Raw genomic sequence first — 13,225 nt, forward strand, 5'->3', positions numbered from 1 at the left:
TCTAGCCCCTCTTTTCCAAAGCCTTCCTCAGCTTGGTTCTGCTGGAGAATCTTCATTTTAAAAGTGAGTATTGCTACTCATTGGGGATTATTGTTGGGATACTCTCTATTAAAGCTGGATCTTTACATTTTAAATATCCAATATCCATCCAGTATCCAACACTCATTTGTACAGATTTAATTCTTCAAAACATCGATTCAAAAAGGTGTTGAAAACTTTGCTCAGACATATTGGTTATACTGATATAATAGCATCTGCTGCAGATTTGGTATCTGCACATCCCCAATGTGAAACTCGCATCTCAAAGATGCTCTGTGGAACTGAAATCTGGTGACTGTGGAGGCCATGTGAGTACAGTGTGACGTTTCCATGATTTAAGTACTTTACAAATACAGTGTATTCGTCCTTCACATGATTGATGCCAAACCTGTCACAGTTTGAAGAATTAATGATGTGTAGGACTGAAGGCAGACAGAAAGCTAATCTTTTATTAGGTTGCAAACAGAATTACAAAATAGAAAAAAGCAGAAATCCAAAAATCATTTTAGAGATCCTCAGAAACCAGAGAGAGCAGAGGGTGGAGACATACAGCCACAGAGACAAAGAACAAAGGGAAGACAGGACTATAAATACTAACTAGGAATGTTAAACTGGTCAGAAATAACATGCAGGTGAAAGTCATTATAAACGGGAACACTTGGGAGACTACTACTCACAATAATACTATACATTATTACACAAAAACTAAAAATACATAAAAACTAAAAATACATCAAACCCAACAATCCAAAACAAAGTATCTACTGGAATTACATTTACAGGAATTTCAAAATTATACAAGTGATCAAATGCTGTTAGCAGTTAAATCATTTTTTAAATGTCTTTTCTTTCAGACTACAGCAGAAAGGTAATACTAAAAATCATCATTTCTACTATGTTTACTTTATACCGGAGTACACATATTCGGAGTACAGACATGTATCCTGGGTGTTGCTCGTCTGTCTTCTTGCTCCTTTTGTCCTAATTTTTCTCAAAGCAGCATAATGAAGGTTGTCCTCTTGGGTGCTCTGGATACCAAAAGAATCAAGATAACAATTCAACAAGAAATGTCATTTCCTAAAAACACATGAACTTCCACACTTTAAAACTCACCTCTAAATTTACAGAATCATTTGTGTTTGAGTCTGCTGAGAAAAAAAGCAAATGATTTAAACTTAAATGCCACTATTTTTAAACACAACAGTAAAATATGAACAAAAATTCTAACCTTTAAATTGGCAATTGTTACTTCTTTTCATCTTATACACTAAAAAAGTTGATAACACACTGATGATGGTGGTGAGTGTTAAAGCTGCGCTTAAGAAATACATCAGGGCAGCAGAATCTCGGCGAACTGTAAATCCTAGAAATGACAGAGCTTTTTAGCTTTTCTTCCTGAGTTCATCGAATATGATCTGCTCCTATTTATAATACCATGTGAGTCACCTCTGCTGGAAAAGTGACTTACCCCCAAAGTCCAGCTTGGTCCCGTTTCCAAACAGTATGTGTCCACATGAGGCAACAGCACAGTAGTAGATCCCAGTGTGAGACACATTCAGGCTCTCCATTCTCAAGTTATAGACACAGGTGTGTGTGCTTTTGTTGTCTTTCCTCTCACACTGATCATTCCTGACTCCATGGGTGTAAATGAGTCCTGGCTGAGAGTCTTCAGAGTCTTTGAACCAGTAAACACTGTGTTCTCCATCACAGCTCAGCATAGTGTGAACCATACAGTGCAGACTTACAGAGCCTCCTGGCTGGATGGTCTCAGATGCTGACTGATGAACTAAAGTTCGTATGTTTAAATCTGAATCATTGACACTGACAATAATGGTCTCTAAGAACATTAATGTGTACAAATAGGAACGTATACAGTAGTAAGTTGCTGAGTCTGAAACACTTAAGTCTGAGATAATCAAATGATTATTTCCTTTTCCATTATCTAGTCTGAAGTGTGTAGTATTGTTGAATGGATCATGAAAATGTACAAAATTATTTGTTGACTCAAAGAAGGTAGAAATGAGTTTTGGTTTCTCTCCTAAAGTTTGTTTATACCAGTAAAAAATTGCAGCAACTTTCTGTTCATAGTAACAATGTAAAGTCACGCTGTCTCCAGATTTAGCTGATATAAAACGTGCTTCTTCATGAACAGAGGAGGATAAATGCAGGTTGTTCTTCTGAGCTGTGGTGAAATGAAAGACAAAGCAAATACACATTGTGGAACATGGCAGCCAAGAAAAAAGAGCTCAAAAGAATTAGACTGTGGTTAAACACAAACTTACCAATTACACCCAAGAAGAAACATATCACATAGAAGACAATGTGTGCAGATGCCATTGTTCCAAACAGTCGTACTGAATAAAAGAACGGTGACTCTTCAATTTTAAGAGTGAAGAGTACATTTCCCTGGCCAATCAGAAGTTACACAGTACATGGAAAACTAGGTCACATGATCACTGACATCTGTAGTGTTAAATTTAGTAGCTGAGAAAAAAACCAGAAGAACATCATGATTTAGATCAGAGGTGAGATATATTAGATGTCAACTCGCTAAATATACTGTAGACAATGTGATTGTGTGGGGCAGTGTGAGACCCATAGTTTATCGTTTTGAAATATTTAATGTATTAAACCATGAAAAATAATACACAAGCACACAAAATATACCATTACCTTTTTAATGTTTGTTATGTTAGATACATTTTGGGAAGTTTTGATCTTTTTACATTTTTGAGTTTGTGTTTAGGATTTTCTGTCATGAAGTTTTGACTCCTGTTTGTGCCAGGTTCTGTTTTGGATATCTGTTTTTTATTTCTTTGTTATTTTACTGTGACTTTCCATTCATTTCCTTCCACTTTTCCGTGACTGGGTCACGGGGGCAGCAACCTAAGCAGAGAAGCCCAGACCTCTCTCTCCCTGGCCACCTCCTCCAGCTTGTCCTGGAAAATACCAAGGCATTCCTAGACCAGCGAAGAGAAATAATTGTTCAAGCATGTCTTGGCCTCCTCCCAGTGGGAGGTGCCCGGAACATCTCACCCATAAACCAACCATAAGTAAAGGTAGGGACGTAGAACGACCAGTAAATTGAGCTGTAGCACCAGTCTGTCTGTCGATCTCCCACTCGTTTCTCCCAGAATGTTGTCGAAGCTCTGCTGGAGTCAAGAGTTAAGGATCTCGCATATGGGACTTCTGCCATGCATTCCTCCCCTGCTACATGATCCATCTCACCACCAGTTAGTGATCAGTTGACAACTCAGCACCTCTCTTCACAGTAGTGATAACTACAATATTATTAGGTCTTTCCCTTTCGTATATTTACTGTTTTCTAGCAATGAGGCATAGTTTTTTTGCTTTCTTGTGTTTGGGTAGTTTGCACTTTACTTTGATTTGTATTGCACAAAGGATGAGAGCATGATGGTAAAGTTCATATGCATGCTTTAGCCTAGATATGGCACGATACCACTTTTTAATGTCCGATACTGATTCCGACATCATAAATTTGGATATCTGTCGATACCGATATGAATCCGATATAGCGTATTTGGTAATCAATAAAAACTGTTTTTTTAATAAATATCTTGCTGCATTTTGTATAAGTTCATACTCAAGTTTTAAAAAACAAGAGACTGGAGCTATTCTGTTATACCTGCATGCGAGAAATGTACTCCACCCAAAACATTTTATAGTTCAGCAACACTGATCAATCTAATAAATTTAAACCTACACCATCCTCCCTATGCTGGTATTTTAAAGAGTACTTACCTACCTAACTAAAAGGGTTACCAACTCCCAGCAAAAATATTAGGGAACCACCTCCGCCCTTAATTGGTGTAATCAACTTTAATTTAATGCAAGTGTAAAACAAATGTACAGAAATCAGTTATTTGTCTACAATAATTAAATAGATTCAGCATCTTTCTTCAAAAGAATTGCAGACTGCACAGATGGTATCTTCCCAAAGGAAAAAGTTCTATAGCTTACAAGGGTATATTAGACTTATTAGTTACTATATACAATAATGGATTTCTATACATTTAATCAGATGACCACTTTTGTTGTATGATTCAGATAATTATTTATTCAAAGTTTTTAAATGACATAACAAAGAAAAATATTTATTTGTGCCCCCCTTTCCCTGTTAATGCCCTACCTCGCTCCCCCCGACAAAACTTTGTTAGACCCGCCCCTGCACAGTTACCAGCCATCAGCTATGAAGAAAAGTATCCTGGTGTTATTTGTCAGAAACAGTTCATAACTTCCCTTCAACTCATTTGTGTCACCTAAAAGGTAAACCTGTTTCTCCATCACCTGCTCAGCTCCGATGATTCAGTAAGGACATCTCCTGGTTTCATCTTCATGTTTCCCTCTCACCAGATAACCAAACCGACATCATGACCAGCAGCTTTTACAGCCGTGGCTCCAGCAAACATCAGCTGATACTAGAAAGTAATATTAAATACATTCTAACAACAGCTTATCACGCTTAAACGTGCTGCTGTTGTTTATCCGCTGGTCTCCTCTTTCTAGCACAAAGTGGGCGATAAACAAACAAGAAAGACGGGACTTGCGGCAGAAAAGCCGATCAGCTGATCGTTGATCAGTTTCATGTTCGAAGTAATAACAGGAGAGGAAGGGGTAGAGAATGAAAGAAGTAGATGCAACTGCGCAGCAAAGACAGAATAACTCCAGCTTTGTGTCTATTTTTTAATTCTAGCTGAAGTACGGGACAAATCGCTTCCTTTTCACCTCAATATGGAACTCCGATGGCCAGTCCAGCTGTGGGTCAATATATCAGTTGTTAAGCTTAATGTGGAAATACTATGCAAACATTCAGGGATGAATTTACACACTTGCTTTACTTCTCTGGGATAGTTTTCGCCGAGATGAAATGCCGCGGTTAGGAAGCATGTAGCGAGGCTGCAAATGCTCCAACAGACCGCCAACAGGTCTCACAGACAACAGCCGCTCTATCACGTGACACATACTGCTCCGATGCGCCGAGCTGAGTTATGCCAAGTAGCGCATTTTGTGAGATGATTTTGTGATACTTCGGATCGGATTACATTTTTTATTTCTCTCCGATATCTGATCCAGTAATTTAGGTCAGTATCAGACCGATAAGTAATATCGGATCGGTCCATCTCTACTTTAGACTGTGCCACTATTTTCCCATGTTGGCCCCCAGGGTGAGGACAGCCACGACACAACCTGCTGCCGTGCCTGTAACCACTCCTTGGGTGGGAGCAGCTGGTGCTTGGCAGGGGCCTGCACCCGTTCTGGTTCCCCAGAGAAGGGTCACTAAGCAACCGCCAGACTTACCAACGTCTCACGCACCTCGCCAGCTGGAGGTGGAGAGAGGGTGGAGAGACCCCGGTCTCTAAGGACCAGGGAAGACCTGGGTCGCCGCCCTAGTGGAGCCTGCTCTGCCTGAGTGTAGACAATGCCCGGGGAGGAGTGGCTCAGCGTGAGCTGGCGGGACCTGCCAAGCTGGAGACGGAGGTGGATGTGCTGCCCGGTCTGGCCTCTCTTCCATCAGACACGCGGCGGCCACTTGAATGGACACTTTCCTGTCGCTGGGCCGGGGGGCCCTGACTGTCTGGGCAGGTTCACTCTCCCGCTCATGCGCAGGATGGGGGAGCTCAGTCGGGCGATGGGGGTATGTGGCACGGCGTGGTCTGCGGTGCTGCTGCAGGGGAGGCGGACGCACCTAAGTGGCATTCGCAATCACAAGTAGAAAAATAAAGAAGTGAAAAAGAGTGCAGTAGAGAATACATGCTAACTGTCATGAAACAGCTGTGCAGGCAGGCAGGAAAGGACCCAAATGCAAACTCACAGAAAATGGGATTTACACTCAAAATACAGCTTTATTAGCTGAAAGGGAAAAAAAGGCAATACAAAAATAAACTGGGACTCTATAAACATGAATACACGAGGAAACACAGGGAGAGACACACTGCCATGAGGGAGATTGCGACATGAGATTGAGGGAGACACTGACATAAAGAAACAGAAGGATAACGAGGAAATGAGAACACTCGAGCAACACAGCTGACATGAATAACCCTAACGAGACAGAGGAAGCAAAACTGAACAAAACATGGAAACACAAGACCTTTACAATAAAACAGGAAACAGAGGAACATGCAGGAGTGGATGAGAGGCAGACATGATAGAGCGAGGGAACACGAGAGAGTGTGAGGGAGGACGGGAGACAGACTTGACGCGAAGGGAGACAAAACATCATAACATGTCACATGGACTGGGAAGACACAACACTCGGGAAAACAAGAAAGTCTAAGGAGATAAACATAGATGGGAAACATGGAATGACACACACAAGGAAGGGAACATGGGCATGGTGTGTATGTGTTTAGGACTAACACACCCAAACACATACACACAGAAGGGGGCACAGAGGGCAAAGACATGAGGGGAGCCTAAATGTACAAAGGTCGACACAACATAGACACAACATAGACCACTAAGAATAATAAAGCATAACACACAAAGTCATAAAAACACAAGAAACACAAAATGATGAGTTGCAGAGAATATCCTGACTGCCAAAAGGTGAAAGGAGGGTTACACCCTAAAAAGGTTGCCATTTTTCCGCCAGGTTAACACAGAGCTGTTTTTGGACAGTGAATGATGCCCTTCTCTGAGTGGCAGGCAAACTAGGACGTAAATGAAGGACTAAGTGAACTCAAAAAGGCAGCTTTAATACTGAACTCTTTCCAGAAAACAGAACAACACAAAACTCACATAAAGCAAGAGCCACATATTCACAGTGTAGAAACGAGGTGATTTGGAGCAGAACAAAACAAGAAGTATGTTTTGTACTGGCTTATTTCTTCAAAACATTGATTCAGCCACGTAAATGGTAAAATGGTAAATGGCCTGTATTTGTATAGTGCTTTGGACAGCCTTCAGCGCGTTGCTGTGATGTAATCGGCCTACAAATGCGGCCTGAATGTGTAAAGCGCTTTGGGGTCCGCTTTACACATTCAGGCCGCATTTGTAGACCGATTACATCACAGCAACGCGCTGAAGGCTGTCCAAATTCGTAGACTCCTCCGAATGCAGCCAACAAATGCGTCCTCCTTTTCCCCGAATTTGAAGGATGGGTCTGGTGTGTCCTTCGTGGCCCACCCAGGATTCATAGCGCGGCCCAGCCAAACTCCAGTTTCCAACAATGGTGGCCGCTACTAAGTTTTAAAATTACTCTTATTAATCTTTCTGGGCTACAAAATAAACTTTTAACATATTTTCAGTGGGTGTGTAAACTTCAAATATCTGCTCGGTTTATCAAGATATTGCATATTTGCAAAAGTGCTTCGACGTTTTCGGAGACATCTGTTACCCACCAGCTCGATAGCTAGCTGAGAGCTTTAGGGTCACTGAAGCCGCCGAGAACGGCACAACTCCCGGCACATCATTTTCAGATCACCGCAGACTTTTGCTACTCAGGTTAAATGTAATATATAAGTCACTTAGACAACCTAAAAATGATATTGTTTGGCTTATTTCAGTGTTTTATTTGTTCGTGAGTAAATCGGTTTGGCTGAGATTAAAGTTATTAGATTAAATTAGATAAAATAAAACTTTATTTATCCCCAGGTTGGGTTCTCTTTCGATACAGTAGATCACAACATTTTAATTTCTCGCCTAGAACATCATGTTGGAATCACAGACACTGCCTTGGAGTGATTCAAGTCATACCTGTCTGACAGAAGTTTCTTTGTGTGACTTGGGAAATTTCATTCATCCTCCGCCCCCCTCCCATGTGGTGTACCTCAGGGGTCCATCCTCGGGCCCCTTCTTTTTAGCATTTATTTACTTCCCCTTGGCCATATTATTAAAAAACACAAATCCAATTTTTATGAAGACAACTGACAGATTCATCTATCCCTGAAAAACAATGACCTTAACCCCCCCAGGCCCTGGTGTCCCACCATCTGATTTGGGTCCTCTCACATCCTGTGTCAAACCAATTGTCATCAACCTTGGACTAAAAATTCCTCTTTATATTGTTTTATATTATATCAGACTTCACTATCACGCTTGCAAATGGTCCAGAATGCTGCTGCTTGGTAAACGCAAACATGAGCACATTACCCCTGTGTTAAGGAATATATTCTAAAACACTTCTTCAGTAAAGACTCAGAGAAGAGAAACACACAGAACTTCTTGCTAGCAAGGGCAGTCTCCAGAACTGAGAGACTCGCCTTGAGAAACTGCCCCGGTCTTTATTTATACTTCAGTGAGCGTTTGTTCTTTACATTGGAATGTGGAGGTGTAGGTGTGTGTGTGTGTGTGGGGGGGGGGGGTCAGAGTGTGGCCCCATAAACAACTTCCCTTAACCTGCTGGTCTGGAAAATCCAACAGTTCATCTATATGTAAAGAAGGCACTTAAACTAAAACAGACATAGCTACGTTAATCCTACCGTAAAACAATAAGACAAGGTACGACCTCTCTCATGCTCCCAGGATGTGGGTGTGCACGCCAAGCCTTTTGTAGCCTGCTAGAGATCACACATCCTGTCACTACACAATTGATTATATGCCTCTAAGTATACATGGTTGAATATTTCCTAATACAAATAACTACATGCAGTATTCTACCATATGCAAACTTATATCACTAAAAGATTATACTGACTACTAAGTACAATTTTCCATTGACACCCTGTTCTTGTCTCTTTACACTGGTTGCCTGTCCATTTTAGAATTCATTTTAAAATTTTATTGTTTGCTTTTAAAGTTTTAAATGGCCTGACTCCCACTACCTGGCAGACCATCTACACCGATACACTCCACAAAGGTCTCTTAGATCAACTGACCAGTCACTTCTTGCTGTCCCCATGCCGAGACTGAAACACCAGAGGGACCAAGCTTTTGCTGTTGTGGCCACCAAATTATGGAATAAGCTGCCCCTCAAGATGGGGGCGATTGTGGCTGAAGAGTTGGCAGTTCGTCTTGTAATCAGAAGGTTGCCGATTCGAGCCCCAGCTCCGACAGTCTCTGTCGTTGTGTCCTTGGGCAAGACGCTTCACCCGTTGCCTACTGGTGGTGGTCAGATGGCCCGGTGGCGCCAGTGTCCGACTGGATGTGTAAACACTTTGGGGTCCTTAGGGACTAGTAAAGCGCTATACAAATACAGGCCATTTACCATTTTACCATCCATATTAGGATGGCCCCAACACTTGAAATCTTATAATCACTTTCCAAGGCGTTTTAAGAGTACCACCAGAGTAAGCTTGAAGTCAGTTTTGATCTTCTTTTTTCATTCATGTATTTATTTTATTGTTATTGATATTTATTTATTTGTCTGTTTAATGTATGGCTTTTAACTTTTATCTGAGTTTTTTGCTGGAAAGCATTTGGTCAACGATGTTGTTTTAAATTCATCCATAAATAAAGTGGGATTGGATTGGAATGTTAAAAGACAACATGCAGGTGAAAGTCATCATCAACAGGAACACATGTGAGACTACTCCTCACAATAATATTAGACATTCTAACACAAAAACTAAGCCTAAACATTTTAAATACAGTAAATACCACCACAAAAACCTAATCATATCACGAACACAAAACCATAAAATAGGGAGTCAAAACAAATATCCAATACTGACCCCACCATATTAAAGAATGAAAACTTCAAATGATAAAAAAAAAACCTCAACCCCAACAACAAATGTAAACAGACAACTAAAAATGACTTCAAAACTTCAAAAATACATAAAACCCAAAATCAAATTTTCTACTGGAATTACATTTACAGGAATTTCAAAAATACGCAAGTGATCAAATGCTGTTAGCAGTTAAATCAATTTTTCTTTCAGACCAAAGAGAAGATGCCAAAATCATCACTATAGCAGAAAAGTAATACTATAAATCTTAATTTCTACTGTTTACTTTATACCGGAGTACACACATTCCTCCTGGGTGTTGCTCGTCTGTCTTCTTGCTTCTTTCGTCCTAATTTTTCTCAAAGCAGCATAATGAAGGTTGTCCTCTTGGGTGCTCTGGATACCAAAAGAATCAAAATAACAATTCAGCAACAAATGTCATTTCCTAAAAACACATGAACTTCCACACTTTAAAACTCACCTCTAAATTTACAGAATCATTGGCATTTGAGTCTGCTGAGAAAAAAGGAAATGATTTAAACTTAAATGCCACTGTTTTTAATAAACCACAAGAGTAAAATAAGAACAGAAATTCTAACCTCTGGATTGGCAGTTGTTCCTTTTTTTCATCTTATACACTAAAAAAGTTGATAACACACTGATGATGGTGGTGAGTGTTAAAGCTGCGCTTAAGAAATACATCAGGGCAGGAGAATCTGTAAATCCTAGAAATGACAGAGCTTTTTAGCTTTTCTTCCTGAGTTCATCAAATATGATCTGCTCCTATTTATAATACCATGTGAGTCACCTCTGCTGGAAAAGTGACTTACCCCCAAAGTCCAGCTTGGTCCCGTTTCCAAACAGTATGTGTCCACATAGGGCAACAGCACAGTAGTAGATCCCAGTGTGAGACACATTCAGGCTCTCCATTCTCAAGTTATAGACACAGGTGTGTGTGCTTTTGTTGTCTTTCCTCTCACACTGATCATTCCTGACTCCATGGGTGTAAATGAGTCCTGGCTGAGAGTCTTCAGAGTCTTTGAACCAGTAAACACTGTGTTTTCCATCACAGCTCAGCATATTGTGCACCATACAGTGCAGACTTACAGAGCCTCCTGGCTGGATGGTCTCAGATGCTGACTGATGAACTAAAGCTTGTACGTTTAAATCTGAATCATTGACACTGACAATAATGGTCTCTAAGAATGTTGATGTGTAGAAATAGGAACTTATACAGTAGTAAGTTGCTGAGTCTGAAACACTTAAGTCTGAGATAATCAAGTGGTTTTTTCCTTTTTCATTATCTAGTGTGAAACGTGTACTATTGTTGAATGGACCATGAAATTGAACAAAATTGGTTTCTGACTTATAGAAGGGAGAAATGAGTTTTGGTTTCTCTCCTAGAGTTTGTTTGTTTAATTGTTTAATAATTTAGGATCATTTTAGGACTTTTTGGGGTTTTTGGTCATTTGGATATGGTAAAACTGAAACTGTTATTTTTATCTTAAGGTTAAAGGATTAAAGTGAACTGAATCCTGTTTAGAAGATACAATGCCAGTGTTTTAAAGCTGTATACAAATCTTAGAGGGAAATTGTGGGACACGTTGACAAAAAGATATGCTTTGGGGAAAATTAGTGAGGGTTGAAGGAGTAGAACAGGTTTGATTTCTTTTTTGATTTCTAGAAGTAGTGGTTATAATGTAGGCTTACACATACAGATATTACATAGATTTATTTTTAGGATAAAGGGGAGAGCTTATAAATAGAAATGATTTTTATACATATTGCATTTTGTGCCTTTAAAGGAGTTGTGGCTCAATTCGTCTCTTGAGGGTCACAAGCCTTTGGCTAGCGCTATGATTAGCCAATCTACTGTGAGGATGATATGAGTTATTGAAGGATTGCACATGCTTACAGACACAGAGTCCAGAAACACACATGACAGTATTGATTCCAGGCAAAAGGCCTCAAATTCATTTAGCTTTTAACTGAACTTAAAGAAGGACCAAAGAGGAAGGAAAGCATATATTTGGGTTAAGTCTGATAAACTAGAATTAGAAGGTATTGTTACATTAAAATGAGCAAAATGAAATAAAAAGGCTATATTAATAAACAGGTTATAACATAGGAAATGTGAGGTTAAAATGAAGTTAGTGTTAACACGCAGGAGTTGTTTTTAGGCAGCGTTTAGCTATGATGAAATGTATGCAGGGGTAATTGCTTATATGCTTAAACTTAATTGATTACAGTGGTTGTTTTCTTTTGGATCTTTTAGTAGAATAGGCGCTTATAATGATTTTCTTGTTAAAAAGGTGACTTTAGATTAGAGTGGAGGAACTTGCAGCAGCGACAGTTTGTGTACAGGATGTTGATGATCAGATAAGGGAAAATAGAGCGAGCAACCGGACGTGAAAGCAGCGCTTTAAGAGTTTTAAAGTGATGAGTTACGCTGAAGAATATATATAAATACAAGTCTATAAGTCAAGAACATAATTAGGATCAGGCTTTTGATTAAAGAGTCCCAAATAGGATAAGTTAGGGAGGTGCAGGAAAAGGTGTTTTGTTTCCTTTGCAGAAGATCTCGGTGACCACAGGGGGTGAGGATCCTGGAGGCCCGAGACAAGAGAGGGACGCAGAAAAACCTAAGTTTACGCATGGAGTGTTCTCGAATGGGAGCTGGTGTTTATTACTGGACCAATTAGATGACATGAGGTTGTCTGATTTGCTGAGCCAGAGGACGGCTAGAGAGGGTCAGAGCGAGGACACAATGTATTGCGACCTCTGGTGTTCCAGAGGTCGAGAGAGGGAGTGTGGAGCAGGGAAATTATTTTACTGCTATTGTTAAATAATCATCATCATTACCATTGCATTAATAATAGAATCTGCAGCATTGATATTGTATTCAGAGGTTTAAACAGTGTGTGTGTCTTTCAGAAAGACTAAGTTGCAGGAGTTGACAGGAAGTTGCAGAGAGTTTGCAGAACTGAAACCGAAAGTTATTCTGAGGAGCAGGTTAGACGAGGCTATTTGAATTACTAGGTTATTCAAATTGTCTGTTATACTTTTATATTCTTTTATTAAGCTTTTAGTAGAAGTTCTTGATTAAAACATTTATTCAACATAGTACATGTAGTTTCAGTTAGGTTATTACACATAAGGATGAGCCTCTGGTCTGGTAAAAGGTCAGAAGTGCAACGGGTGAATTGAGAGAGCATTTGAGGACGACATACACACACACACACACTCAGTTAGAGAGAATCATTTATAGGTGGAAGTTTAATCATGTTTTGCTTGGGGTTGCAAAAGAGCAGTTTGTCGCAGAACTGCTGCTGAGGTGTCAAGATGACAAGCGAGCATCCGGCAGTGACAGGAAGTACCTGCCATGAAGACGAAGACAACGTTCTTTTAAACTGTGTTAAAAATCATTGTGGTTTTGATTTGACGTGTGTATATATTCTGTCTGTGACGTATGAAGGGGCGTCATTAATTCAAACCCTGATGCTATAAAAATCTGTGTATGCTTTGATTAAGTCGAAGATTAATTCCTGTCTGCG

At 40.0% G+C, this 13,225-nt stretch overlaps 2 protein-coding genes across 4 annotated transcripts; both read right to left on the reverse strand.

Moving 5' to 3' along the window:
- Window positions 1-474: 474 nt before the first annotated feature.
- Window positions 475-2,440, reverse strand: LOC120739049 (immunoglobulin kappa light chain-like). 3 transcript variants are annotated; one of them, XM_040040698.1, is made up of 5 exons: window positions 2,322-2,439; window positions 1,508-2,221; window positions 1,268-1,402; window positions 1,153-1,184; window positions 475-1,067 (listed from the first exon to the last, which is right to left on the reverse strand). In XM_040040698.1, the coding sequence occupies exons 1-5, from the start codon at window positions 2,374-2,376 to the stop codon at window positions 939-941; spliced, it is 1,065 nt and encodes a 354-aa protein (XP_039896632.1). In that variant the 5' UTR covers window positions 2,377-2,439; the 3' UTR covers window positions 475-938. The 3 variants fall into 3 exon arrangements, with proteins under 3 accessions (XP_039896632.1, XP_039896630.1, XP_039896633.1); XM_040040696.1 differs by having other exon boundaries at window positions 1,153-1,187; XM_040040699.1 differs by lacking the exon at window positions 1,268-1,402 and having other exon boundaries at window positions 2,322-2,440.
- A 7,810-nt stretch (window positions 2,441-10,250) lies between these two features.
- LOC120739178 lies at window positions 10,251-11,078 on the reverse strand (the record flags this gene model as incomplete). The annotated part of the gene is made up of 2 exons (XM_040040877.1): window positions 10,251-10,396; window positions 10,502-11,078. Coding segments are annotated over 2 exons (708 nt in total), but the record flags the coding sequence as incomplete, so codon positions are not given.
- Window positions 11,079-13,225: the final 2,147 nt, after the last annotated feature.

The sequence above is a fragment of the Simochromis diagramma genome, unplaced genomic scaffold (genome assembly GCF_900408965.1).
Source record: "Simochromis diagramma unplaced genomic scaffold, fSimDia1.1 OVJJ01000317.1, whole genome shotgun sequence".
Classification (NCBI taxonomy): Eukaryota; Metazoa; Chordata; class Actinopteri; order Cichliformes; family Cichlidae; genus Simochromis; species Simochromis diagramma.